Genomic DNA, 27,870 nt, shown 5'->3' on the forward strand with positions numbered 1-27,870 from the left:
ATTTAGGCATTCTGTGAAGCACTGAACCACACAAAGACGTAACCAAAGGTAGATTTATTTTTAATCCAACGAGTAGACATCATGGGAAGGAAGAAAAAAAAAAAAAACTAAATCCATGCTAATACAGTGGATAGAGGTAGAAGGGCACATTTTGAATGATGCTGAAAGCTTAAATGCACAGGGACATTTTATTTCAATAAGATTTTTTTCACAAATGAGCCATGTGTTTATTTTACAGAAGTAATGGTTTTCAGTCACTTACTGGGTCAGTGAAGTTAACCAAACAGTTTTTTTGACAGCAAAGATGAAAGGGAACTCCGCTAAATCTACAATTAGGAGTAATCTACAAATTTAGAAGGAAATCGTTATTCACAAAAATACAGTAAGTACTCAAAAATGACTTAATTTGATAAATAAGGGTATATTCCAATCTGAAATCTTCTTTCTAGTAAGAAATGCCCATTTGATAGCATCAGTTCAATCTAAAAGAGGTTCAAAATGTTCTTAAAGTCATCATTCATGACACTGACAGGAATTTAAAGAAAGTTTTAAATTAAGTATAATCAGTTTTGTTTGTGTTTCCATTGTGGAATAAATCGATATAACATTAACAGTGTCACCAGTGATGGAGCTAAACCGTTTCAATTAACGGCCCGGTGTAAAACTCCAGCTGAGAAATGACCTTTGACCTGTCCCGTCACATTTTGTTGACATAAACAAACAACAAAACAGTTATTAAATATTTGGACCCAGACTACAAATCAATGAACACAAATATATGGTAGCAAGATGATACTGTTTGAGTACAGCTTTTTCTCGCATGACTGAAAAGAAGTGACCACAGCATCCACTGCCCCCACCCCCAAAAGCAAAATGTATTTTTACTTCACAGTATGGTCGTTCGATCTGCCCCGCATTTAGGGAGTTGACTTATGTTGAGTCTTGTATAAGAACAAACTAGGCCTAATATACCAAGACATCAGACATGCAGACTGTACTCATAAAAGGCACACAGTATATTGTACATGGGGGAAAAAAACAAAACAGTACAAATGGTTCAGGAGGATTTAACAAAACTAGAAAAGTACTAATGTCACCTAAATCTAAGGGTTATTGGCAATAAATGCAATGCAGACAGTGGAACCTCGTCAACCAGCACCTCGAGTATTTGGATAACTTTGGAAAACTGTGAAACTAATTTAATGGCACGTGTGTACACTGCTGAAGACACTGCGTGTGATCCAATCTGGAGCTGAGAGATCTAAGATGTCAGAAGGCTGCAGACTAAATCTCGTTTCACCATTAAATATTTATTCTAATGCCCAACTGGTCAAAACAGCAGAACTGATAAACAAATAAACGAGGCTCCACCAAGCAAAAAATGTGCAGGAAAACAAATAAAAACAAAAGAACCAAAGTGTTGCTGCTCGTGTAGAAATGTCAGATCTCTCCCTGTGCGTGTTGCAAGTAATGCATTTGTAGATCCAGCTCCCGAGGGAGAGTGCGTCCGCATATCATGCACTGGAGAAGTCGTTCAGGGGGGAAAGGCAAACGGGTTCCGAGTTTGTGAGGTTCTGTCCGCTGGGCGAGTTGAGGTACGGGCAGCGTCTGTGACATATGGGGCCGCTCGCTCATGACTGCCTGCGGCGCAAAATAGATTTTTGGGTGCGGGGATCTTGGCAGTGTACCGACTGCGACAGGGTGAAGAGGGTGAGGGCCTGGCAAGGCCAGAGGAGAGAGTGGTCCAAGTGGAGCTGAGAAAAAAGGAGACGTCTGATTTATGATTATCTGAGTGCCGGTTACCATTGGTTTTGACTGCAGCTCCGCCCCGCCGCCTGGTTTGAGTTGCCCAGTGAGCAGCGTCTGAGGACCCACTGGAGTGCTTTGGAAGCCCCATATTGGCGTTCCTATACTATGCCCAAAACGAGGCTCGTACTGGATGGAGATGGGAACGTTCTGCGTTGCGGTCTGTATGTTGGCCCAGCCAGACGACACCTGATTTTGTGGTGGCTGAAAATCTGGATTTTTTACTATTTTGTCAGTGGAGTTTATCGTCTTTGGAACCCCTGGAGGCGTCTGTATGTCCCACAATGTGCCGCCGACCCCAAGAGAAACAGAAGATGAAATTGGAATAGTACTGCTTTGGTCTACTTTAACGGAGGTGGGTGCACCTGCCACGCCTGAGGCCCGGAACTTCTGTGGCTCGCAGCCGTTCCACGGCTTCTCTGGCTGACTAACAGTCGGCGGTTTCGCTTGGGGATTACTCAGGTCCCATGCTGTGCCCTCCTTCGCAGGAGGTGCAGATAGCTCTTTTTGGGACTGCACAGGAGCCACTGCCCATTGCGATAGCTGCAGTTCCTGACCGACCTTTGAAGAATTCTGTGAATTCACTAGCACGGCAGGCCTGACGCTCCACAGGGCGGCACCTTCACCATAGGAGGAGGGAGTAGAAAAAGTAAGCTGCCCAGCGCTTGTGGAAGCTAGTACTGTGGATGTTGGTGTGCTACTCCAAGTGATGACTCTGTGCTGCCTGTGCTGTGTCACCTCACTTCCTGCTGATTTGTTCGGCACCGACGCCAAGACAGTAGACGCGCTCAGTTTTACGTGTGCCGAGTTCAGACTCTGACCTGAATTGGGGGCTGACTGAGAGACGTCTGCCCTGCCAGCACCTCTCTGAACTCCTGGCTTCATTGGAGCCTCAGGCTGCGTCTGCTGTGAAGCTCCATGTTGGGGCTGCGACAGCAGAATAGGCATCACTTCCCCTCCATCCACCTTCCACTGGACAGGTTGAGAGTTCACCTTGGACATCCATGACTCCTTCTGCTTCATGCTTTGTGAATCCATACAAGCTGAGGGGATGGAAGACGGTGACTGGGTGGCCTGTGGCTGCACCTCGGCATCTTTCTGTGCAGGAGCCAAACACAGAGTCTGATTAGGGGCAGCCGTCCCTGAGGCTCCTGAAGGTCGAGGCCACCCCCAGGTGAACCTCCCCCCTCTCCTCCCCCGGTTACCCCGGCCCCTCATCCTGCTACTTGATTGGAATGAGCTGTATTGGCCGAAGCCCTGCCGCTTGCGAGCGTGGATCTTCTGGTGCACGAGCAGACTGCTGAACCAGGAGAAAGTCTTGTGACACTCCTCGCACCGGTGAGGCCTCTCTCCTGTGTGTGTGTTCATGTGATCGCGGAGCAGGTAGGCCAACCCGAAGCTCTTGTCACACTGGTCACACTTGTGAGGTTTGTCACCATTATGAGACAACATGTGCTGCTGCAGCTGGGCCTCGTCGCTGTAGCCTTTGCGGCAGCTGGTGCAGCGGAACGGCTTTTCCTGATGCAACTTTTGGTGGGTTTTCATGTTCTGCAGGAAAGCAAAGTCCTTCCCACAGTCTGGACACTTATATGGCTTCTTGCCTGTGTGGATGATAACGTGCTGCTGTAAGTAACTGCTGAATCTGAACCCCTTGCCGCACACTTTACACTGGTACGGTCTGTCCTTGGAATGTATGCGCATATGCAAATCTAAAACTGAGCGATGGCGGAAACTCTTTTCACACTCAGAACACTTGTAAGTCTTCATACTTACGGCCTCAACTTTCACCTTCGTTTGGACATTATCGTGGCTTAACGGAAGTTGCAATACAGGTACTGCTTTTGGCGGCGTCGCCAGCTTTTCTAAGTAGGCGAGCGCCTTGTGAACGCTTAAGAGGTGCTTGTTTAGACTGGACTCATCACGGTACACGCATGGACAGTGTGGGCAGGTGTGCCCCGTTTCCCAGTGCTTGTTATTCTCCATTGGGGGCCGAGGCGTCTTCTCCAGGGTCTCATGCTCCGCCTCGTGCACCAGCATGTGGGCTCTCAGGTTAGCTGGCGTACAGAAGCTCTGGGGACAAAGTGGACAAGTGAATGTACGCTTCGGTTCCTCGTTCTGGCGAGTGTTCTCCTTTCCCGGCCCTCGGTTGGCCTCCTGCACAGAAACCGGAGCCTGCTTTTTGAGCGGCTCACTACAGGAGTTGGACTTGCGCAGTCTATGCTGGCGGCAGTGTGCCTTCATGTTCTGGGCAAAAGCGAAGGTCTTGCCACACTCGGGACAGCGGAAAGGCTTTTTGCCGGTGTGCAGGTACTGGTGCTGATGGAGGAGGCTGCTGTACTTGAAAGACTTGCCGCAGACGTTGCACAGATGAGAGCGAGTGTTGTCTACGTGCTTGCGACGGTGGTCTTCCATGATGAAGTAGTGTTTGAATACCAGGCCGCACTCGGGACACTCGTAGGGTTTGAGGACAGAATGACACTTCTGGTGGAGGCGCAGGGCTGAGGCGTTTGGGAACGTTTGGCTGCACTCTTGGCATGAAAAGATGCTCTCCTGGGAATGGCTCATTATGTGCTTGGTGACGGACACCCTAAACTGGAATTCTTGGCGGCACAGCGGGCAGTGGTAAGGCTTTTCTACTGTATTGCTGCAGTTGTGGTCCCTCAGCTTATCGACTTTGTTGAAGATCCGGCGACATCCAGCACATTGGAATATCCCCTCCTCCTTTGCTTGCACCTCCTTCTTTGGAGAAACAAGTTGCTCCTCCTTCACCTTGTGTTCGTTCCTGTGTTTAATGAGGCTGCTGCGGTGCTCGAAGGTAAGGCCGCACTCCTTGCAGGTGAGCGGTGTGAGGTCTTCCTCGTGTGCGTGAAAGTGTCGGTGAAGATTGAACGTCTCACGGCGGGTGAAACGCTTCCCGCACTCCTTGCACACCAACCGACTCCTGCTCTGTTTGGATGGCGAATCCGTACCGCCTCCTTGGTCCATTTCATCTTCGTCCTCATCTTCAGCGACATCCTCTGTGCCGTCGACTTCGGCCATCAGATCCTCTGCTGATGAGGTGTCTGTGCACCTCTTATCGTCGTTAAGGGGGGCTGCCTCATCATGGACCTCGTCTGCATGAGAGGAGACGTTGTCTTTGTCGCAGGCAATTGATTGCGTTTCTTCAGCGCTGTCGGTGTTGTCTCTGGTATCTGAAAGAGAAACAGCACAAACATTAACAACTGATTTGTGTGCATGTTGCAGTGACTGCTGCTTTTCATCTGGTTCAGTTACTTTATCCGTTTAAATTTTTGGTGAGACGACTGTCTGCTCCAATCAATTCATTTACTTCATGTCCATGTGTAAATAATATTTTCTTTCATTATTATTGACTGCCGCCGTATCTTAACTCCTTATTTTGTTTCTTTTCGTATTATTTCGGATAAAATTAGTGCAATTATAGCACGTATTTCACAGCAGTGACAATACTTCATTTTATCATTGAGTTTGTAACAATTAAAACAAATGTGATAAAACTGGAATGCAAGCGCAAATGAAAAGCTTGACATTCAATACAGAAAACACACAGACAATTTAAAAAAAAACAACTGAAATGGCTAAATGTCTATTTGCCTGTGTGAAGCCAGCTCATCCAAAGCACGTGGGTCGACCCAACAGCCTGAACTAGAAAAACAGTCCATTGTTCCACCCGCTCTAGTTGTGACTTGTATTAAAGCTCCTCCTGCGTGTAACCTGAGACACTGATGCACATCTCGGGTCACATCTGTGGAAAAAGACCACTTCAGTATTTTTCATGACTGGGCTGATGATTATGCGAGTTTGACACGAAAATACAAAACACTGCAATTTTTTATTTTTTTTTAATCAATAGCAATAACTGTAATGCAATGGCAACACGGAGCTGTGCAGCGAAGTTATGATCCAAAAGCCTGACAATCTTTATATTTTAGCCGTTGCTCTCTGAACTGAGCAGCTTGTTATCAAATTATCGTGGCTGATAGCCAAAACAATGCAGAGCAGTGGCATTCGGTGTGCAGATTTCATTCCAGACAACTGAGAATTCCATCAACTTGGGTAAGTTTTCAAAAACAAAGTATAAGTGGGATATAATGGGAGGAGCTTTTGAAGCAAAAAATAAATAAATAAATACAATACTAAAACAGTCTCCATCTTCATGCTGAATACAGACAGTTTCAAAATGAGCAGGATGTTGCGCTCGTGTCATTTGAGCATCCTTGGATTAACCACTGGATGTTTTCTGGCAACAGGTAACGACTGCTGTCTTTCAACTGCAAACCTTTTCTACAATCGGACACAAACAATCAGAGGACCTGGCTGCAGCTCCAGGAACAGACATCACGGACTGTGTGAAGGCCGTGGGCGTGGCAGCGCTTCCATCCCACAACTTCTGCAAGTATTTCATTGTTTGGCTATTTAGTTACACACTCAGCTAATCAATTCGCCTGTGATGACAGTCTTTTTAATCACATGATATAAAACGTGACAGGTATAAAGTCACTTGTGAGTGTAATCGCTGTTGAAATAGCGGGTGGAGTCGAAGATTTATGACAGAGTAACACTATCAACTGTTGTGACAGAACTTCAGTGTCAGCAAACAACTTGGCAAACAAAATGTAAACAATGTGACTCGTTGTTAGCATGTGGCTAACAGAGCTCTTCCCTCTCTCGCTCTCTCTCCCCGCGGGGCCCTGGCAGCTCCGGCTCGGTTCGGTTCAGGTGTTGCGGGGAGCAGTACGGTCGGTGTGCACTGAACCGGCTGCGGGAGCTGCAGCTCCTTTATCCCGGAGGCCACAGCTAGCCCCGGAGCACCCCCAGTGTTAGCATACCTCGCTCCACCGCTTCCTCGGTCTGGCTCTCCGCCTCTTCCTCGTCGTCCTCAGGTTCCGACCAGTCGAAATCCCGCTTGTTGCTGCTCGGAGCCTCGGTCGGCTCCTCTGGTGAGACGGCCGTCGTTTTGTCGGCTCCGACAGCGGATTCGACACCGACATCCGGATGGCTGGCGGTGCCGCCGACGCTGGCTCCGGGCTCATGGTCCGGGCTGCCGGCCGGTTCCACCGGCGCTTCTTCGTCTCTCGGGCCGGAACCTCCAGACTCCTCCGCCTCTGAGCCCTTCTCACAGACTCCAACGTCCTCCGCGGGGGGGTTCTGCTGCTCCGGGGACTTCGACGGGTCTACGGCCGCCATGTTTCACCCATGCACCCCCTTGTCCAGATCACACGGGATACCGCGAGCAAGGATCCGAGCTTCCGGTTCCAATATTCAAAATAAAACGTTGCCTCCTGTACAAACAAATTCATGGTTTGAGCTTTCAAAATAAAACGTCCCCTGTCTAGAGCCATGTGCGTGTTATTATTTCAACGAATCGAACCAAAAGCTTTAAATTTAACATCCCCCTATTCATTCTTGTCCAATATCTGTCGTCTTACAAAACTCTTTTCACAATTAATTAAGGCTATATGACAGAACCTTTCAATTAACATTTGTTTTACAATGACCAATTTTAGAAGAATTGTTGCATTTACACCGTTGGATTAAAATATATTTCGATTTATTGTCTTGCTTCACATTTGACTGAAATTGGTTTTCTGCTTAAATGTTATTCATGTGACACAATTGTGATATTTAATTGTTTGTTTTTTCAAATGTCCATCTATCAACTAAGCGTGCTGAAACCAAGCTCAGCCGACTATGGGTGAAGTCATACACTGTGGACAAGTGTATCATAGAACAAACACAGAAAGACATACATGCACTTATACACTCACACACGAAGGCTATTTTGCGTCAACAAATCACCTCACATTTGGATGTTTTGAGATTTTGGTAGAGAAGAGGAGGACCAGGAGATAACCCATACATGTACTGTAATCCGATACAAACTCTGCACAAAAACGTAGTCAGTCAGATTTGGGTTTCAATCTTGCTCAAGGACATTCCAACATGTGAATGTTAGAAAGAAAAGGTTACTACTGATAGTCAGAAAAACTCAAATATAATTGTGTCGTCATCTGAAAGTTGCGTTGATTTTATTTAAACAGGAAAATCTTCTTAATTTGGAGAACTAAACGAGTGGAAATCCTTCCAGCCTCATAATACCAGCTTCTACCAGAGGATGGTGTAAAGAACTAGATTTGTACCTGTCCTGGTTCAGTTTAAGGAAGATGGCTGAGAGTTTGATGAACTTCCACATACCGAAAAATAAATCCCCAACACTGTGAGACTTTAAATTGTACCTTAATGTGATCAGCAAAGTATTACATTTTGACTTCTCACTTTAAATTTTTTGACTACGATTGAACATGTAGAGACAAATCCACAAGTGATGAGCTGGGTTTATTTGCAGTCCGACTTGGTCGTTTATTAATTTGAGTTACATTGCATCAGAACAGTAGCTATCTACAAAATATAGCTTGTGCAAAACTACATAGATGATGGCCATAAGCTGTTTCTTTGCAGCTATTTACAGAAACATCCATGATACCACATGCAATATTGTCATAAATAGCCCCTAGATACTTATACTTGTTTGTGCAATTATAGCCCAATGTATTAAACAAAGTCTGATGGATTCTGTGGTGGTTATGCCTGGAAATTCTTCTTCACGAACTCTGTTCTTTAATACTGTTCAGTTCAGTGCCTCAAAAGACACTGAACTGAACAGTCTAAGTTTATTGTCCAACCAAAAGTTGGAAGTGTACCATGAAACGGTTAGAAAAAAAAAATATATAAAATAAAGCACGAGCAGACATTAGCAGGTAATTACAATAGCTGTCTAACTACAATACATGTTAACTGCAGATTACAAGTACTTTATGACAATGTAGTAAGTGGCGTCAGTACTGAACTAGTAAGAGCATTATTGAGTTGTGCAGTTCGACTGCAAATCATGTACAGAGACATGCATATTATACATCAGCACCTACAGTACGCTGCTTTTCGGGGTATTGAAAGATTCCTGGGTGAAGCTGTCACTTCAGACAACAGTTTTGTTTTTTCTTCCACGAGTTCTTATAGCGCAAGAATATATCTGAAGAATCTAGCTAATGATAAGGCCACCCGATGATTTCATGTGTCATTTACTCATCCATACCAGTCCCTTCTTCACGTGAACCTCATTACAAGGATTTCCACTTACAGTATGTTTACAGATAATTTACAGAAATACTGTCATTAGAAAAATCTTTTCTTTTCACATTTTGAAACGTGTCTGATATGTAGCTTGAGTTTTTTTTTTAAAATACATTCTCCTCAGCGCCGTCGCCTGCGTCTGTGGTCTGCAGCTCGCCCTCGCCGTGACCGCTGCACGTTTACGCTCGTGGCTGCGGGCGAATCCGATGGAAAAGTTCCGTGTATGTCCGGGGACGGCGGTGCGGCGATCACTGCAACGGCTGGCTGATGATTCAAATGCTGGGTGACCTGTGGCTGCTGCTGTGATTGCGTTTGGTGCTGCTGTTGTGCAATGTGTGACTGTTGTAGTTGGAGCTGTGACTGCTGGGATGCTTCTATACGCTGCTGCTGCTGCGGCTCTGTGTGCTGTAACTGCTGCTGAGCTGGCTGTAAGTGCTGCTGAGGCGTTTGTGATTGGTGCGCCTGTTGTATGCGATGCTGCTGCTGCTGCTGCGGCGGCTGCTGCTGCTGGGCCTCGAGCACTCCCAACAGCCTCTGCAGAAGAACATTGTTTTGTTGCAGACTGACGGCCAACGCCTCCTGCGACGCGACGAGTGTCCTCATGTCTTGCCGAAAACCTTCGCCGAACTCGCGGAGACACTTCTCGACTCGATTGCCCAGCTGTATGGCAGCTTCTCCCAAACCTCGCAGCTCGTCCTCCAGCCAGGAGCGAGGGGGGGCTTCCAGAGGACCCTGCTGAGCCCCCAGCGACGGTTGGGGACTGCTGGGCTGAGGGCTGCCGTTGAGGAAAGGAGCGCTGTAGAGGGGAGAAGGAGGTAACCACCTTTCCGACGGAGGGGGTGGCCCTATTCCTAGACCCAGTCCTAAACCCAGTTTGTCCTCCATACTGTTGTCTCCTGCGTCACAGTCCGGTTCGCCCATGTCTCTCTCGCGCTCAGAATTATCCTCATCTTTTTCCAATCCATCTCTCTCTGATCCATCTGCTCCTACACCTACAAAAAAAAAAGAAGAAGAAGAAAGAAGCATAAGTAGATATTATTCACATAAACAAAACCTGCAAAGAAAAGCAGCTGATTTTTCACGAAGATTATTTTCACCTGGATCTGACTCAGGAAAACACGGGAAACTCAGCTTAGGCCTGTTGCTTTGCTTCTGCCTCCCATGCTGTAGCCTGGGGCTCGACTGAGAAGAACGACCGAGCATGGAAGCCGCTCTGCTGGGAGGCAGGTAACAGCTGCGGTGGCGGGCATCCGCCAGCCTGCCGCCGTTGCGCCTCTTTAAGTCGTCCCAGCGCTTCTTTACCTCTCGGAGAGTGCGCGGGACTCTCGACACGGCGTTGACTCTTTCCAGGATTCCTGCCCAGATGCGCTCTCGCTCCCGCCTCCGGAGCCTCCCTGCAGGACCAAAGAGCTCCCCTTCACACCGAGTGACTTCCGACACCAACACCTCCAGCTCCGCTCCGCTGAAACGACTCTTTCTTTTTCCAGCACCGCCAGCAGCCAGCGCAGCTGACATAGCTCTGTCTGTGGGGAGTGAGAGAGGAAGCCACTTGATGCTGAGATTTCTGCCATGCAGTGCATATATTATTGATCAAGCAACATGCCCTTCTGTTGTCACGCTTTCGTCACATGCAGGCTTACTTTGTTCAATGGACAAGAGGTCGTCTGAGGACATGCCGGGTGCCATGAGGTTTGGATGCACCACTACCACGTTGAAGGGGAGACCTCCAGGCAACCCGCTGCTCTGGTCACAGCTGCCGTCTGAGTCGTCATCCTCCCTGGGGAAGCCGTTCTCTGAGGCTCCCCCTCCAAAGGGTCCCTCCGGAGACTCCACTTTGATGTGCATGGGAGGTGATTGCTCGTACAGCAGCCCCCCCTCCTCGTAGTACTCAGTCATGGATCAGACCTGATTCACAGCAGAACTGCCGGCCCGGCCAATTCTGATACAGACAGCGCCTGCCCCATTAACACAATCTCAAACTGATCCTACTGCTAAAACACCGCCGGCTCTTCAGTCTGCTGAATCACATCTTTATGGGTTGCTTTAAAAACAACTACCACACACACAGCGTGAGATGACTTTGCCCTTTTTAGGTATATGTAAGGTACATTTATAAGCAAACTGATTAACTCAGTGCAGCTCAGAGAGGAAACATATTAAATGTGAATATGAGCCTTTAAAAGGTAGCTGCCGGTAACTGAATTCATTTTTAGTGTTCTGGACACACATCCAGACAGTGTACCACACCAGGGGGGCTCATTCATCTAAAAGGTCCATCTGATTCACACTGACTCCTTCATCCAGGCACAGCATCGCCTCCAGAGCTGAAATACAGCAGAACAAAAACACAGCTCACTGACACGTCCCACACCAGAGCAACCGCCTTCAAATTCTCCCGTTCGTGCTGAATTCTTTCTCATGTCGCATCAATGCGCATTTTTTTCTGCACCACATCCGCAACGGTTGCGCATTCCGCATATATTAGTGCTGATCTGGTAACAGAGCTAACAGGCTACCACGGTGTGAGAGAGGAGGAGCAGCAGCTCTGTCTGCTCTGCCAGCCGCGGCCGAGCAGAGGGCAGCACGCCGCCCGGGCCGCCGGGATTCCTTACCTCATCGTGGAGACACATGGGAGCGAAACCAAACCAAAACACACACCGCACAGCTGTTAGCATGTTAGCATCAGCGCCGAAACACAAGCCAGGCGGTCGCTTGGTGATGACGTCACCGGAGGGGCACTCCGAGCAGCCAATGGTGGTGGTGGGGACACACGCACGCGCACAATTATGCACGCGAGCACGGTTTAGTTTAGAGCATGGGTGTCAAACATTCAGTGTTTTTTTTTTTTTTTTCCTGTGTGGACCTATTTTGCAAGAGGTTCTCTATCTGTGATTAAAAAAAGTATTTCTGTTCTATCCTTATTCTTGGGGTGGTGGGGGTGTGCATAGAAGAAGTAGTAGTAGTAGTAGTAGTAGTTTATTTGTACTTTTTTGTAAAAAAAGAATTCATGTATAGGTTGTCTTCCGGGCCTCACCGTGGGGAAATGGTTTGTCCTCTCGCCCCACAGCTAGCAGTCATGGATTCAAATATTGGTATCAGGTCTTTCTGTGTGGAGTTTGTATGTTCTCCCTATGTATGCCTGGGTTCCATCAGCTACTTCAGTTTCCCCCCCGCTGTTCAAAAACATGCATGTGAGATTATTGGTTATCCCAAATTACCCCTTAGTGTGTGATTGTCTTCATCTAGTGGGGGGTTTTTTTCTGTGTCATGGTGACTCTGATGTCACACTTGATGTATTTATGTCACCTGCAAAGGGTGGAGTCTTTCCCTTATGTCTGCAACCAGAAGAACAAGTCTGGATGCGACATGGAAGGTTCCAACTGCAACACCTGGAGTCACAGCACCCTGATCTCCAACTGAAGGGACCAGTTGTTAAAATTGAGGAATAACATTTCATATTACCAATGAAAAAATGTACAAGAAAAAATTTACCAAAAAAAATGTGTTTTCAATATTCAGTTTGGACTTTTCAAGTTTGAGTTCTATTATTATCGGTACATGTACATGTAATATAGTCACACAAGCTTTAGGCTGTGGTGTTATCAACAGAAAAAGGTTTCGGGATACCGTGGTGAAGCAAAGTTTCCAACATATGTATGTTATTGAAATAGATCAGCTGAAGCTTAACTGGGGAAAAAGGTCGTCTTTAAATGGTAAAGTCAATCGTTTGATCCCCGTCTGTATGTGGAAGGGTTCTTCCACAAGATGCTGACCCCCATGTTGAAACAAAGCAGAATTTAATGCATATACAAATAATATGTTTAGAATCACATTTTTCATGAAGCAAATAAGGTATCAGAGAATTAAGCTTCAAGCTGGGTAAAGATTGATTCAGCCAGCCGCGGCTCATACTAAAGTTACATTTTGGTTTGCGTTTTCTTAATGGTCAGAACTGTCTTGTTGATTGTTTTTTTTTCTTTTTTTCCCCAGTAAACTAAGTACTTAATATGCATTACATTTTGTTCACACAGTTACAAATACTGGAACGTAAACCAGTGTATTATTTTTATATACTTTTTTTACTTTTATTTTTTTACTTATCTTTTGTCGTTTGCTGTGGAGCCTGAATACTGGACATTATTTTTTGGAGTGTTTCTGTAGTAATTCAGTTATTTTAGCTTTGTACTCATTGCTTTTTGACAAAGAACATAAAAAGTTATCATGCAAGCATGACTTACTAATGCGTGACAAGTTGGTGTGTATGACGAACCCAACATTATCAGTAAATTTGTGCTCCAGGTTGTGTGTTCACATGGTGGTCAGCAACTAAACAGTGAAATATGAAATGTGTGACCTTGGGCAGTGAGATAGGAGAGGGACGGGGGCTTTAAAAGGGGCTGCAGTGGAGCAGAACTCGCACCAAGGCTCAGACCGGCACCACGATGAAGACCTTCATTATTCTGGCTCTGTTGGCAGTGGCATGTAAGTATCGCTCTTTCATTATCTACATTTCTTCCAACTTTCCTGACGGCGTGACGCCTAATCGCCGTCGTTCCGAAATTCAGATGCCGCTCCCATTGAGGATGACAAGATCGTTGGAGGCTACGAGTGCAGGAAGAACTCTGTGGCCTACCAGGTCTCTCTGAACTCTGGCTACCACTTCTGTGGAGGCTCCCTGATCTCCAGCACCTGGGTGGTGTCTGCTGCTCACTGCTACAAGTCGTGAGTCCATTAGAGAAAAGACTGACTCATCAAACAGAACACAACTCATACTTCTCTAGAATAATGGACACACATACGGTCAACTCAGGTATTTACCGTCATGTTTGTGTGTGCAGCCGCGTTCAGTTGCGTCTCGGTGAGCACAACATTGCCGTCAACGAGGGAACCGAGCAGTTCATCAACTCCGCCAAGGTAATCCGTCACCCCAGGTACAGCAGCTACAACCTGGACAACGACATCATGCTGATCAAGCTCAGCAAGCCCGCCACCCTCAACAGCTACGTCCGCACCGTGGCCCTGCCCTCCAGCTGTGCCACTTCTGGCACCCGCTGTCTGATCTCCGGATGGGGCAACATGAGCGGCTCTGGAAGTCAGTGACTCACTCCACGTGTGGAGCAACTGATTGTCCACCAAGTGTTGCAGGATTACTTACATGTGCGGTTTGGCTTCCTAGGCAACTACCCCGATCGCCTGAGGTGCCTGGATGCCCCCATCCTGAGCGACAGCAGCTGCAGGAACTCCTACCCTGGACAGATCACCTCCAACATGTTCTGCGCTGGATTCCTGGATGGAGGAAAGGACTCCTGCCAGGTAGGAGCTGAACAAATACTCACTTTATCTTCATATAAGCCCCACAGCACGCCACCTCACACTTCATCTTGTGCTTTGGGTGCATCAGGGTGACTCCGGTGGCCCCGTGGTGTGCAACGGTCAGCTGCAGGGTGTGGTGTCCTGGGGATACGGCTGTGCCCAGAGGAACAAGCCTGGAGTCTACGCCAAGGTCTGCAACTACAACTCCTGGATTCGCAGCACCATGTCCTCCAACTAAATGTCATCTTACGGTTTCTTGTTGTGAAAAACAATGTCTTTCATGAATAAAACAACTCAAAAATAACCAGTTCTACTGATTCCTTTATAGATCTTTACTGACTGTATTCACACACGTCACTCTTCAGTTACCAAACCTCCCGGTACAGATCATGTAAAGCTCCAATATTAAGAATGACAGACAGTTGCATTTGAATACAAAAAAGGAACTTTATTCATTTTTAAAGTGAAACTAAAGCATAAACTCTATACAACAGGGGAAGAAATGCACATTGAAGACAGCTGAGGACAGATGGTTTGTCATGATCCCATTAAGTTCCAGAGAACCAGCAGCCATTACACGTCGCGTTCCAGTGGGGTTTTTTTTTTCATTTGCACAATCCTCGAGTTCATAATGAACTAGAAAGGAGAACCTTTAGTTTCTCTCAGCACTCTGCTTGGAACATCTAAATAGAAACCAAAAAAAAAATCTACATTGATTTCTTTGAATCGTTTCCATTCTTCCCTATGGAAAAAAGACTGAGCTTCAATCAATCAGTGTTGGTGTTTTTAATCTTTCAATTATGCACCTCAATATATTTCTGTTCCACTTTTTTTCCCCCCCCAATCCGTTTTTAAAATCTGCATTTCGTCTTTTCAAATTGTTGATATAAATCTCCATTTTATCACACTCGCTGTTGTATATTGACAAATTTGTTGGTTTGTAAATATGATGATGTGACATCCATATATTGCAAATAAATTCTTTCTGGCTCTCCTGCTCAATTGATTTCAGAAATCTCACAGAGAAACTAAAGGTTTAGTGGATAGTGCTAAAAAAAAAAAAAGAAGGAGAATATGGCTTTTGACAAACTTGGATATAACTGGAGTTAGCAACTGTGACCCCCATCCTCCAAAAGTTGACCTCACAAGAGAGCTACCTAAAATTCTGTATTAATAAATAAATAAATACATAAATAAATAAATAAAACAAATATATTCCAATTATGTGAGTCAAGCTGGGCTCTGGCATGTTGCAAATAATACTGAGGATCTGAAATCGCCCAGTATGGTTTCCACGCACAGCACACTGGAGACAATCTGAAGATCTTTCCTTTGATTGGCTGGCATTTTGAATGAAGGTGTTTTTCATGGTTCTTAAAGACGAAACAGGGATCCAAAAACGATCGTGGACCCCCCCCAGCTGTGAAGACAGCTGCACCCAGCCTTAGCTTCTCTGAAGTTACATTTTAGTGTTTATTTTTGCTTTAGCTTTGACAATAAATGTGACATAACTTGACTGTTCACCTGTCCTTTCATGATGGATCTTTCCTTTTTTTTAACTCTCACAGTAAACCAAGTTCGCAATATGCATTAAAAAATGTTTTTACACATACTTAAATGTATTGGAATGTAGATTGATGTATTATATTTATTTCTCAAATGAACTTACACGACTGCGCTTTGATTAATACAACTAAGGAAGTTGGGACCGTGGGCTGATAGCAACTGCTACACTTTGTTCACATGCAGACAGAAATGTCACCATTTTCTATTGAATATGTCATCAAACAAGACAAACTCAGTGTATCGTTTTACTGCATGTCTCTTTTCATTTGCTGTGGAGCCTGCAAACTTGACAACTTTTTTTCAATGTTTCTTTCATTAATATCCCTTTTATTCCTAAAGTTGTTTCCAATCCAAAATTATTTAGCATTCATAAATCAATAATAAATCAAGATTAAAATATGTATCAAGCCTCAAGTGTGATATATAATTTTCTCTAAATAGTATTTTCAAAATGCAGTTTTTCATTCTTTGCTTTGGTAAAAACCATAAGGGTGTCATGTATGAATTAATGCGTGGCATGACATGTTTAGGGTTAAGTTGGCGTGTTTGACTAAACCCACATTATCAGTAAATTTGTGCTCCAGGTTGTGTGTTCACATGGTGGTCAGCAACTAAACAGTGAAATATGAAATGTGTGACCTTGGGCAGTGAGATAGGAGAGGGACGGGGGCTTTAAAAGGGGCTGCAGTGGAGCAGAACTCGCACCAAGGCTCAGACCGGCACCACGATGAAGACCTTCATTATTCTGGCTCTGTTGGCAGTGGCATGTAAGTATCCATCTTTGATTAACTACATTTCTTCCAACTTTCCCGCCGGCGTGACGCCTAATCGCCGTCGTCCAACATTCAGATGCCGCTCCCATTGAGGATGACAAGATCGTTGGAGGCTACGAGTGCAGGAAGAACTCTGTGGCCTACCAGGTCTCTCTGAACTCTGGCTACCACTTCTGTGGAGGCTCCCTGATCTCCAGCACCTGGGTGGTGTCTGCTGCTCACTGCTACAAGTCGTGAGTCCATTAGAGAAAAGACTGACTCATCAAACAGAACACAACTCTTACGTCTCTATAATAATGGACACACATATGGTCAACTCAGGTATTTACCGTCATGTTTGTGTGTGCAGCCGCGTTCAGTTGCGTCTCGGTGAGCACAACATTGCCGTCAACGAGGGAACCGAGCAGTTCATCAACTCCGCCAAGGTCATCCGTCACCCCAGGTACAGCAGCTACAACCTGGACAACGACATCATGCTGATCAAGCTCAGCAAGCCCGCCACCCTCAACAGCTACGTCCGCACCGTGGCCCTGCCCTCCAGCTGTGCCACTTCTGGCACCCGCTGTCTGATCTCCGGATGGGGCAACATGAGCGGCTCTGGAAGTCAGTGACTCATTCCACGTGTGGAGCAACTGATTCTCCACAAGGCGTTGCAGGATTACTTACATGTGCGGTTTGGCTTTCTAGGCAACTACCCCGATCGCCTGAGGTGCCTGGATGCCCCCATCCTGAGCGACAGCAGCTGCAGGAACTCCTACCCTGGACAGATCACCTCCAACATGTTCTGCGCTGGATTCCTGGATGGAGGAAAGGACTCCTGCCAGGTAGGAGCTGAACAAATACTCACTTTATCTTCATATAAGCCCCACAGCACGCCACCTCACACTTCATCTTGTGCTTTGGGTGCATCAGGGTGACTCCGGTGGCCCCGTGGTGTGCAACGGTCAGCTGCAGGGTGTGGTGTCCTGGGGATACGGCTGTGCCCAGAGGAACAAGCCTGGAGTCTACGCCAAGGTCTGCAACTACAACTCCTGGATTCGCAGCACCATGTCCTCCAACTAAATGTCATCTTACGGTTTCTTGTTGTGAAAAACAATGTCTTTCATGAATAAAACAACTCAAAAATAACCAGTTCTACTGATTCCTTTATAGATCTTTACTGACTGTATTCACACACGTCACTCTCCAGTTACCAATCCTCCCGGTAGAGATCATGTAAAGCTCCAATATAAAGAATGACAGACAGTTGCATTTGAATACAAAAAAAGGAGCTTTATTCATTTTTAAAGTGAAACTAAAGCATAAACTCTATACAACAGAGGAGGAAATGTCCATTGAAGACAGCTGAGGACAGATTGTCTGTCATGATCCCATTAAGTTGCAATGAAGAAAACCAAAACTGTATTCTATACTGGCTGTTCAAGAGAATGCATTTTGTGTGGAATGTAAATTTGTTATATTTTTTTGAGACAACATATAATTTCATATAGCCATCACAGTTATGACAAATATGCAGTCCAGATATTAACCCTTTAAAATACAGGTATGAAATGTTGATGCAAACTGTCAATCAGTACTCTTCTGACACAGCTGGACTTGAGGGGAAGAAAACACTCGGTACGATTAAAAGTTTGATATTAACCTCACAGTGGTCACAAAATGAAGGGAGACAAACATGAGATCGTTCAATCAAACTAGTCGACTGTGTCCCACGCAGACTGCTGAACAAAATGTGAAAAGGCAAAAAAACAACACGAGGTTCAAAACGTGTAGTGGTCATGTCATCGTCTCACTGAAATGTTTCGATTAGATCTTACATACAGCACATCTTCAGTAATCGCATTGCTGTTTCCAAAGGCGTTATTCAGAGGCTTCTGCTTGACAGCCGATACATTTTATGTTTTCATTGTGTGAAAGATTCTTACAGACTGAAAGTTCACTTTGGCACAATTGACCATCAGGTTGTGAAGACATTCTTTCCGGCTCTGCTGCTCAATTGATTTCAGAAATCTCACAGAGAAACTAAAAGGTTAGTGGATAGTGCTTTTTTTTTTTTTTTTTTTTAAAGAGAGATTTTGACGTTTGACAAACTTGCACATCACTGAAGTGAGCAACATCCTCTGAATGGTGACCAAACAAGAAAGCAATTGAAACAGACCAAGAGCTTTTTTTTTTCTTTCTATCAGTTAAACCTGGCCTCTGGCATGCTGCAAATAATGCTGATAAAGATCTGAAAGTGCTGAGTATGCCTTTCCACACACGGCACACTGAGCACCATCGGAGGACTCTTCTTTTGACTTTCTGGCATTTTGAATGAAGGTGTTTTTCACGCTTCTTAAAGGCAAAACAGGCGCGTGTTCATTTGTTCTGCCCTGGCCGGCTTCTGTACCTTGGACCGAATGACTCCTGATGGGTTGTCCGGAGGAATCGGCCGAATCAAGACTTGGACGATGAACAATGGAGGGTTTGGAGTCTGCCGGCGGCTGCTGAGCAGCTGCTGCCGGGTGTTGGGCAGAGGAGCTCGACTTCAACGTGGACCTATTGTCAGCAGGGCTCAGTGTTTTCTTGCTTGGGTGAGTACTAGGGTCTTCCAAGGACAATTCGAGGTCGGGTTCCTTGCATCCTTCCGGTGGTGAAGAATGGCAGAGCTCGTGACGGAACAGCAAGTCCAGCGTCTGGAAGCTGCACTTGCACACCTCGCACTGATAAGGCAGAGAGACTTTCCTCGGCTTGACTTCAACCCACTTGAACTCCGAATGCTCTCGCATGTGTTTCTTGTAGGTCTCGGCGAAACGGAAACCTTGGCCGCACTGAGGACAAGCGAAGCGGCCTTGTCGCTGGCGGTGAACTCTCTGGTGATGCAACAGCTTCTTCCAGTTTCCCAGCGTCTTCCCACAGCACGCACACGAGTAACTCTGATTTGGGGAATGTGTGAGCATGTGGGCCCGGAGCCTGCCCATGTGTCGGAAGAGACGCCCGCAGGCAGGACACAGGTACTTTCTTGGGTCAGATCTGGTGTCGAGTTTGTTCAGCTTGGACACCAGGTGTGAGAGGGGATGGGCCCGGATGACGGTGGACTGGAAGGGTTTGTTCGCGTCGCTGCGGCGTCTCTTGCGGCAGACCTGGAATCTCTTTTTCTGGGTTTCACAAGTTTCAGCCGTGACGGGGGCCGAGTTGCACCGGAGTGCAGGCACTGTGTACTTGATTAATGACATGCTGGTTTCCTGCTTTATGCCGGAAGCCGGTCTGTCCGCTTTGCACAGGCTGTGATGGGCGGTGAATTCGGACAGCACGCCGAACAGCTTGTCGCAATACACGCAGCGGTAAAGTTTGGCCCCCGTGTGGTCCCTCATGTGACCGTTGAACGCCTGCAGGTGGTCAAACACATTCTTACAGATGTGGCACGTGTAAGTCAGCGAAGGCTTCAAGCATCTGTTGGCCTGGAGGACGCCGTCTCCCCCCACGGGCCTGCACGTGTGATTTTTTGCATTGCTATAATGAGTGAATGATTTTTCACAGCGCGTGCAGTTGTACCGCTTCACGGACCAGTGCGTCAGCTCGTGGACGCGGAGGAAATACGCTTGTCCGAACGCTTTGCCACATATGTCACACTTGTAAGGCTTCTCTCCCGTGTGGACGCGCACGTGCCTGACCAGGGCAGACTGAAACTGAAAGGACTTCCCGCAGTACTGGCAAAGTTTCCGCTCTCTCTTTTCTTGTGTTTTTTCAAGTTCTTCGCTGTTGTCACAGTTGGCGCCGCCGTTGGGTTTTTCGGGGTTGTTGTTCTTGTATTCCTGCACAAACTCCTGTGCATGCATCTCCATGTGGGAGGCGTACTCTGGGCTGGAGAATTTGATACTACAAAAGGGGCATTTGTGATACATGTGCTTTTTCCTGTGCGTCTTGAGATGAAGATTCAGATTGGAATTTTTACTAAAACCTTTGTCACATTCGGGACATTTGTAAGGCCTTTCTCCCGTGTGAACACGTTGGTGGATAATGAACTGAGACTGAAATTTAAATACACGACCACAGTAACCACATTTTAAATGGGTTTTACCCCCCTTCTTTACATAGATTACTTTAGCGTTGCCATCTAGATTGGCTTGCTTTTCTACATTTTCTTCTGCCGCATCAGGGTCTGCTTTGTGTTCGCCATCCCAGTTACCCTCGTGGGATGCGTCGTGATCCTCTTTGGGTACGACAACATTGCGCACCGCTATTCTCCTCCGCCTCTTGCCACCTCTCTTGCGTCTAAAAATGTTTCTCTGGTCAGGAAGGCGCTCTGCTTCAATCGTGGACTTCGCACCGTTTTCGACAGATTCGTGACTCATCGGCTGCGGCGCAGGATTTAAACTATCCAGCTCTACTTCTACATCCTCTTCTTTTGGTTCAAGGAGCACGGCCACAGATTTCTGCACCTCCTCAGAGGTTGGTGCGACGCCTGGACCCGAGACTGTTTTCTTCTGCAAATCTGCATCCACTGGAGATTCACAGGAGTCGGGGGTTTCAGATTGTGATTCCTTGCTGCCATTCAATTCTGCCGATATCTTTTTTTCAGGCTGACCTGCCAGAGAGGAGCTCACCGTCTTTAGATTGCTTGTATCTTCTGGAGAAGCAGCTGCAGGTTGGAGCTGAGAGGGCAACACTCTTGGTGGTGGTGTATGTTCATTTGATTGCTGCTCTTGTTCTTCTCCAGTCTGAGCGAAAAGCCGAGCGTCTTTTCCATTTGTGTCACATTCTGGTTTGTCGCCGTCCAGCCCTTTCTGTTGATCTGTCTTTTCTGTTACTGTACAATCTATTCTGTTGATCGGAGACACGGCCTCCTGGGAATCAACCAACTTGGACATTTTTTCTGGCACCTGATCATCAACCTGACACTTCTGCCTTCTTCGTTTGACGGCTTGAAAGTTTGACATTTCATTACTTTCTTTGGGAGGAGGTTCAGTTTGTTGAGGGTCTGCATTGCCGTGAGACTCAAAGTTTTCATCCTGTGTTGAGGGGAGCCATTTTCTCCTGAGTCTCCTTGTAGGGATATCAACATAATTAACATTAGGAAGATCGGAAGTGAAACTGGCAGCAACCGTTGAAAGGGTATTTTGAAAATCTGTGTTTTCTTCTTTTTTTGGTCGGCCTCTCCTTTTCTTGGGCAACAAAGAGTCGCCACTTACTTTACCCGCAGGGACAGCATGGGGATCAGAATCTTTTCTATGAAGGGAGTCATTGTTTAAGTTATCGTCTATGGCATCAGGTAACTTGCCAGTATTGTGGTTTTCTAAACGTGTTGGTAAAGGTAGTGTGGTGCTGACTTCCTTATGCTGTACCACTGCGGCGATCACAGAAGTATCATGATCTGTTCTGTTTCCAGCCAACACTTTCCTTTTACGAGGCCGTCCAGGTCTCCTGCGGACAACTTTAGGCTTTCTACGACTGTTCCTGGTGGAGTTGCACACGCTCACTGAGGACTTTTCTCCCACTCCTACCTGGGAGGGCGTGTAATGCTCGCTCTGCTTGCCATTGTCTCCGCCCACTGTGTTCGAGTTGACCGGATTGCCAGTCAGTTGGGTCGGCGAAGCAGCCTGGCTCAGTTCTGTTGCTTTCATTTCATCTCCCCACCTGGACTCCAGATCTTCCTCAGCGCATCTCTTATCTTCAAGGACCTGCGGAGACAAATTATTTTGTTACCGACTTTGCTGGACAAGTGCCTCAATATAAAAGAGTCTAATATGGAGTTACTCAAATTGGAAAGTGAAAACTGCTGTAAACATCAAATACACCTAAACACCGTAATGCAATGGAAATAATTGCACTTTCCAATTAAGTTTTGTACTGACAAAAACATAGTAATCGAAGTAGATTTAAACCTGTTTATACATACAATACAGCGTGAAGCTTGTAGGCATGTGTGGGATAAAACTACCACATATCCATCAGGTAATGAGATTAAGAGAGAATCCGCTAGGCTTCAAATTTATTCTGGAAAAGAGGACACCACCCTCCGACGTGAAGAAAATGCCAACAACAACCATCTTAAGTGTAAAGAAAAGAACTTAATCGTATCTATGACAACAATGTGGGGTCTGTCCGGGGCTACAGGAAGAGAGAGGGATTTCATTAAACCTGCATTCACTACGAACCATTCAGTATAGTGAGAGAAACAGGAAGTGTTTTAAGAGCAATACATTGACACCAAATACGGAAATTTTTTTCATTGTTATGTGCTTTTTTAATTGATCAAAACTAAAATAAAACCTATTAGCATTTCCTTGTTATGCAGGTCTTTTCCCACAAATGCCTGAAATGTTTCCACAGAAATCTGGATGCAAAACCCTCGACGTGAAAGCATACCAGAATTCAAAGCATTCATTTTGGGGCAACATCACCATCTTATTACAGGCGACCTGGTTGCAGTTTGAAGGCTCATGAGTGGGACAAGGAGGGCCAGGTGCCACAGAAGTAAGCTCAGAGACTGTGTTTTGACCACTGCTCTCCCTGCCGAAGGACACTTTACTCCCCATGTCAAGTCTGCCGATTAACAGTGACAAGGAGGATGTAACGCATAGAAGAAAAAGAGCGAAATGCTTTACCGTTACACGAGGCAGCTTGGTGTTACTTGTTCTCTGTAAACTTAAAAGTGTCAGTCAAATGCATGCTGAATTCCAATTACAGTTTAGACTAAAATAATGAAGAATGCAAAAACAAAACCTTGAAATGTGCTGTTTGGTTTAAACTTTGATTTTTTTTTTTTTCCCTCATTCAGATTAATGATGGAAACATATTGCAGTCCAGCTCAACCCCGCCGCAAACCACAATGAGATGCAGTTATTCCCTTTACTGGCTTCCATAATATATTAAGTGTCACAAAAGCAAACATCCGTTTCATCTGGGAAAGTCAGACATTTTTGATAACAAACGGATAAAGACACCAAAACACATGAGTTCAGGTATGAATGAATGAATAAAATCAGAATTAGTAATGCCGAGTCAATGCATAACCTCCTAAAACCTTGTAGTGACTGCATTAAATACTTGTCACCCTTCACTATGCGTATCACACGTGCATAAAAACAACACTGCAACACCACAACAAAGCAGAGTTACATTACTCCTATACATCTAATGTAGAATAAATAAATAAAGCAGACATCCTCTGATGTGACACATTGCACACACGGCGGCGACAAGAAGCTTGTCAAATGCACATGTAAAGCCACTGCAGCATAAACAGGAAGTACAGTGGATGTTTTAAAGGGTCCCTGAAATGTTTTTCAGATTTCATCTTTAGAAAGAAGAATAAATATGCTTTCGAAAGGTATATAACATTCCCAGATAAAAGTCCGAATTCCGACCCTTTTAATTGACTTTACATGATGCAGCAGACGACGGTATATTTGCGGGCCATAAATGTGAGCCGCCTGAGCTAGACCGGATATGACGTACGAGGGGTTATATGTCCCAGCCAAAACAACATCAGCTGATTGAAGAATGGAGGGGTTTGGCGATACAGAAGCACCTAGGAGCGATGTTAGCGAAGATTTAAGTGACGTATCGTTGGTTTTGGACGAAGATGAAGGAGAGGAATCATCGGAGGAAGAATTAGAAGAAAATCAAGGCGTTCAACCATACATGTTTGAGCCGTATGAATCAGAAAATGAATCAGGAAGCGGTGATGTTGAGATTTCTGATGGCAGCTCCAGCGACAATGAGTCAGAGGATGGGACAGACCGACTGCTAAATAACGAATGGTTTGTCACTTTTAAACATTGAATATATATGGGAAATAATTGGTGGCTTTAATTACAATAAAAATATATTAATTAATTTTAATGGCAATTCTTTTGGAAAGTGCCCAGTAAAATGTTGATAAAAATGCCTTACAATTAAATTAATTTTATCATGAGATCTCTGGTGATACTTTATAAGAGGTTGGCTTCAAACAAGAATTGATATTTAAACAAAGCCCTTCTCTTGTATCTTAAGGTTTTATTTTATGTATGCATGTTTAATGACATTGCCACAACAAAAAGCCAATTGTATCTCAGTGATTTATTGACAATCCCATGGAAAAGTGAACCATTTAACATAACAATACAAATGGTATTTTTTTTAAATGCAAGCAAACTCTTCAAATGTTTCCTTATGAAAACCAGTGTATATACATATATACTCTATGCACATGCACATATTTGATGCATTTTTCAGGTGCTCCTGCCAACACTGTCAAGTCATGCCACTTGTCATTGAGTGCCAGTGCTGCCAGGAAATTCAAGAAGTTAAGGAGGAGATGGAGAGATCTGGAGAAGATGTGACCTGTGTTACAGAACTGACAGCCTTTGAGAGAGTGTGCCTGGATGTGAACGTGCTGAGAGTTGCGAACTTCGCTTACATTGACCAGTATGGGCGTCATGGACCCCAACAGGCAAACCAGGATGAGTAAGACTTGTAAACATGTTAAATCACACAACCCCTTATGTGACTCATTCAGTGAAATCATTCAATGATTATCTCGTGGCTTACAGGGGGCATCACAGGAGACATTTCAACAAAAATAATATTAATAAAATCTTTCGAACAATATCCAACCATAAAGTCAGTTAATACTGCGCAAATAATATTGGCAATTTGTTGGACAATTACCTTAGCAAGAGCATCTGTGCTTGTCCCGGCAGTCTCATCTGTTGCTTCGAGCTCCACTACTTCGGCTGCCTCCGGAAGATCGCTTTGTGCCAACATTTCAGCAACTTTCTGGATGTACAAGAAGAAATACATGTACTAGTCAATATTTTAAATGAAATCAAGATGACACTGTCAACCCATAAATAATTCGCATCCATTATGAGTGTGATGTATTTTTAGCGACGACTGTAAAATCGCTAAAAATAATTTTTGTTATTTTATTTTTAAAATCTTTTAGGACTTGTACTTCCCAACAAATAATCTGGGGCTGTTGATAGAGCTCTAATAATATTAATTTTTGGCTGTGAACAAATCCGCGAAATTTAACGTACGCGAAAAGGGCAAACTTTGAAAACCACAAACGTTACAGACGAGAAATTTTCTTGGTTTACAGTATATCATTTCACGACTCACATAATCACATACCAGAACAAATATAATTCTTTGAAAGATTTTTAGAAATTCCTTGAATAGACATATTACATAGACAATGATAGATGTGTATCATAACGTTTTTAAAATTCTCCTTACCCGCTTTCTGGAAAGTTTGGCCACTGCTGTCCGGCGAGTTGTTTCTCCAGGCGCATCTTCTTTTTCCTTGTCCTCTTCCTCCAACTGCCGTTTAAAAATGGTGGGGACAGAACCAGGTTTCAGGATACGTTTCCTCTTCACATCAAAACCAAGTGACTCTCGGATTGCGGGTGCTGTTTCGTAACAGTCATCCGTGAAATGTTGACTGCAGAGATAGGAGGCCTCTGTTGGTGTCCAGTTGGAGCGAGTGCGCTGCACTTGTTTTGTCCATAATCTCCTCAAAGTTTCCTCTTTTGGGAATTTATGGACACTTACAGACGGACTGGGCATTTGGGAACACCCAGCCGCAACACAACGCTTAGGCATGACTCTAAAAAACTGCTAAATAACGCGATAATGCAGAGCACATGTAAACAATTTAAAGGCATTTTTAGACGTTCGGCGCTCAAGAGCAAGATAGTGGTGTGATTGTCATTGGTGTGTCATATATCATTCGAAAGGGGGAAAAATAATGCTAAATACTGGTGTATTTTAATAGAATTATTTCAGGGATCCTTTAAAAGTAAATGACCTATAGAGAGTCTTTATGAAGCTTCAACAGCTTCCAAAATCAAAACAATGAGAGGTTTGCGTAAAGGTTCGGTAGGCCCGTCAGCTACCAGCAGTCATTTCGCCACAACAAACCAGCGTTAACCACAATGTCAGCTCGCAGCGGCTTCCTCGGCGCTCGGCAGTGGTATTGTGGACTATTTCTGGGCTACAGTTGTTAAACGTGAGCGTTGGCGGTGAACACAAAGTGCTTGCCTGCGTGGGAGACAGTGGGGACGGCGTTCTGCGTGGCCATGCACGGACCGCTCGCGGAGGCTAGCACGAGCTAACTCTGAGCCGACACTCTCTGCGCGTACGAGTCACTTTTTTTTCTCCTCCCGACACGAGGGTGCATTGAACCGGGGGGGGGGGGGCTGCACGTCCGCCGCGGGGAGGCAGGCTCCGTGGCTCCGTGGCCGGAGCAGCGGCGTGGTGGTCCGGTTTGCTCCGCAGTGAAGCACAAAGCGCCACAAACACCAGCAGCAGCGTTTGAGCGTCAATCACGCCGACTTCCACAGCGTGGATACTTCAGGGACTGTGGGAAATTCCGCGTCGCTTCAGCTTCAGGGGGGCATTCACAAAAGACGGGAAACCCCTGCTACATTGGAATTCGTTATTTTGTCTTCACATTTCCGTGAAAGTTAATTTTACTATTTTCACGTTGTAGAAAAGTTGCGAACTGGACTGAGATAATTAATATTTTAAGTACACACAAATACGTTTCACTGTTCACTGTCGATCGGTTGCATTCACATGTTTGTAGTATATTCAAATGAGATGTGTCAGGGAACGCGCAGTGGTGTAGTGGTGAGCAATCGTTCCTCACAGCGAGTGAATTGAGGGTTTTTTCTTTCTGGAGTTTGCATGATCTCTCTCTAGTTTCCTTCCACAGTCCAGAGACATGTTTATTAGATGAATAGGCGTCGCTTAGGAACAGTGATGTGTGTATGTTGTACCCAGTTTTCACCCATAATCAACTGACATGAGCTAACAGCATTCATCAAATATACTTTTATTTGTAAATGTATTCTTGTTGTGGCCATTAGACTCCTGGGAGAGACTTCTGGTAGTCAGATCTTAACACTGGGCCCAAACAGAAAGTGAACTCCACACGTGTTTGAATGACACTCTCGTCATCTTCGGATCACGCAAACAGCTCCCCCTGCTGGACATTTGCAGGATAGACCCTGACTATCTTGGTACCTAAAGGATTTAATATATTATACATTATTCAATCTAAAAAAATGTGTATCCATTTATTGTCTTTTATTATATGACTGTTTTGTATTGTCTTGTTTTTAAGACATATGCTTTATGTTTTATCTTATCTGGTTTTATCTTGCTTTATGACTTGTATATGTGGGCAGCAAACAATGTCCAGACATGCCCCTTTGTCCAATGCATGATTAACTTTGGCAAATTGATTTGTTTTTCTCTATTATTATTGCGACGAACTGTATGCATGAAT

General features: G+C 45.3%; 5 protein-coding genes across 6 annotated transcripts; 2 read left to right on the plus strand and 3 right to left on the minus strand.

The window, feature by feature from the left end:
• Nucleotides 1-138: 138 nt before the first annotated feature.
• Nucleotides 139-7,011, minus strand: LOC308133244 (uncharacterized protein; the record flags this gene model as incomplete). The annotated part of the gene is made up of 2 exons (XM_080500545.1): nucleotides 139-4,997; nucleotides 6,654-7,011. 2 exons carry the CDS (start codon nucleotides 7,009-7,011, stop codon nucleotides 1,441-1,443), a joined length of 3,915 nt encoding a protein of 1,304 aa, XP_080356671.1. The 3' UTR covers nucleotides 139-1,440.
• A 1,257-nt stretch (nucleotides 7,012-8,268) lies between these two features.
• Nucleotides 8,269-11,676, minus strand: LOC308133940 (uncharacterized protein). Of its 2 annotated transcripts, XM_080501503.1 has the most exons (5): nucleotides 11,568-11,676; nucleotides 11,203-11,279; nucleotides 10,596-10,910; nucleotides 10,053-10,478; nucleotides 8,269-9,947 (listed from the first exon to the last, which is right to left on the minus strand). In XM_080501503.1, exons 3-5 carry the CDS (start codon nucleotides 10,849-10,851, stop codon nucleotides 9,076-9,078), a joined length of 1,554 nt encoding a protein of 517 aa, XP_080357629.1. In that variant the 5' UTR covers nucleotides 10,852-10,910; nucleotides 11,203-11,279; nucleotides 11,568-11,676; the 3' UTR covers nucleotides 8,269-9,075. The 2 variants fall into 2 exon arrangements, with proteins under 2 accessions (XP_080357629.1, XP_080357628.1); XM_080501502.1 differs by having other exon boundaries at nucleotides 10,596-11,279.
• Nucleotides 11,677-13,397: 1,721 nt separating this feature from the next.
• On the plus strand, nucleotides 13,398-14,506 carry LOC308133496 (trypsin-3; the record flags this gene model as incomplete). The annotated part of the gene is made up of 5 exons (XM_080500892.1): nucleotides 13,398-13,437; nucleotides 13,521-13,677; nucleotides 13,794-14,047; nucleotides 14,132-14,268; nucleotides 14,357-14,506. 5 exons carry the CDS (start codon nucleotides 13,398-13,400, stop codon nucleotides 14,504-14,506), a joined length of 738 nt encoding a protein of 245 aa, XP_080357018.1.
• A 2,055-nt stretch (nucleotides 14,507-16,561) lies between these two features.
• LOC308133394 (trypsin-3) lies at nucleotides 16,562-17,669 on the plus strand (the record flags this gene model as incomplete). Its single annotated transcript, XM_080500747.1, has 5 exons — nucleotides 16,562-16,601; nucleotides 16,684-16,840; nucleotides 16,957-17,210; nucleotides 17,295-17,431; nucleotides 17,520-17,669. The coding sequence occupies 5 exons, from the start codon at nucleotides 16,562-16,564 to the stop codon at nucleotides 17,667-17,669; spliced, it is 738 nt and encodes a 245-aa protein (XP_080356873.1).
• A 313-nt stretch (nucleotides 17,670-17,982) lies between these two features.
• Nucleotides 17,983-25,908, minus strand: LOC308133389 (uncharacterized protein). The gene is made up of 3 exons (XM_080500741.1): nucleotides 25,815-25,908; nucleotides 25,245-25,352; nucleotides 17,983-22,267 (listed from the first exon to the last, which is right to left on the minus strand). The coding sequence occupies exons 2-3, from the start codon at nucleotides 25,338-25,340 to the stop codon at nucleotides 18,794-18,796; spliced, it is 3,570 nt and encodes a 1,189-aa protein (XP_080356867.1). The 5' UTR covers nucleotides 25,341-25,352; nucleotides 25,815-25,908; the 3' UTR covers nucleotides 17,983-18,793.
• Between the last annotated feature and the right edge of the window lie 1,962 nt (nucleotides 25,909-27,870).

This window comes from Blennius ocellaris, assembly GCF_963422515.1.
Source record: "Blennius ocellaris genome assembly, chromosome: 8".
Lineage (NCBI taxonomy): Eukaryota > Metazoa > Chordata > Actinopteri > Blenniiformes > Blenniidae > Blennius > Blennius ocellaris.

Coding starts and splice junctions, on each gene's coding strand:
- LOC308133940 (XM_080501503.1), bottom strand. CDS start 10,851: ATGACTGAGTACTACGAGGAGGGGGGGCTGCTGTACGAGCAATCACCT. Junction 10,479..10,595: donor CCTCTTGTCCATTGAACAAA/GTAAGCCTGCAT, acceptor CACTCCCCACAG/ACAGAGCTATGTCAGCTGCG. Junction 9,948..10,052: donor TTTTCCTGAGTCAGATCCAG/GTGAAAATAATC, acceptor TTTTTTTTGTAG/GTGTAGGAGCAGATGGATCA.
- LOC308133389 (XM_080500741.1), bottom strand. CDS start 25,340: ATGTTGGCACAAAGCGATCTTCCGGAGGCAGCCGAAGTAGTGGAGCTC. Junction 22,268..25,244: donor GCACAGATGCTCTTGCTAAG/GTAATTGTCCAA, acceptor TTGTCTCCGCAG/GTCCTTGAAGATAAGAGATG.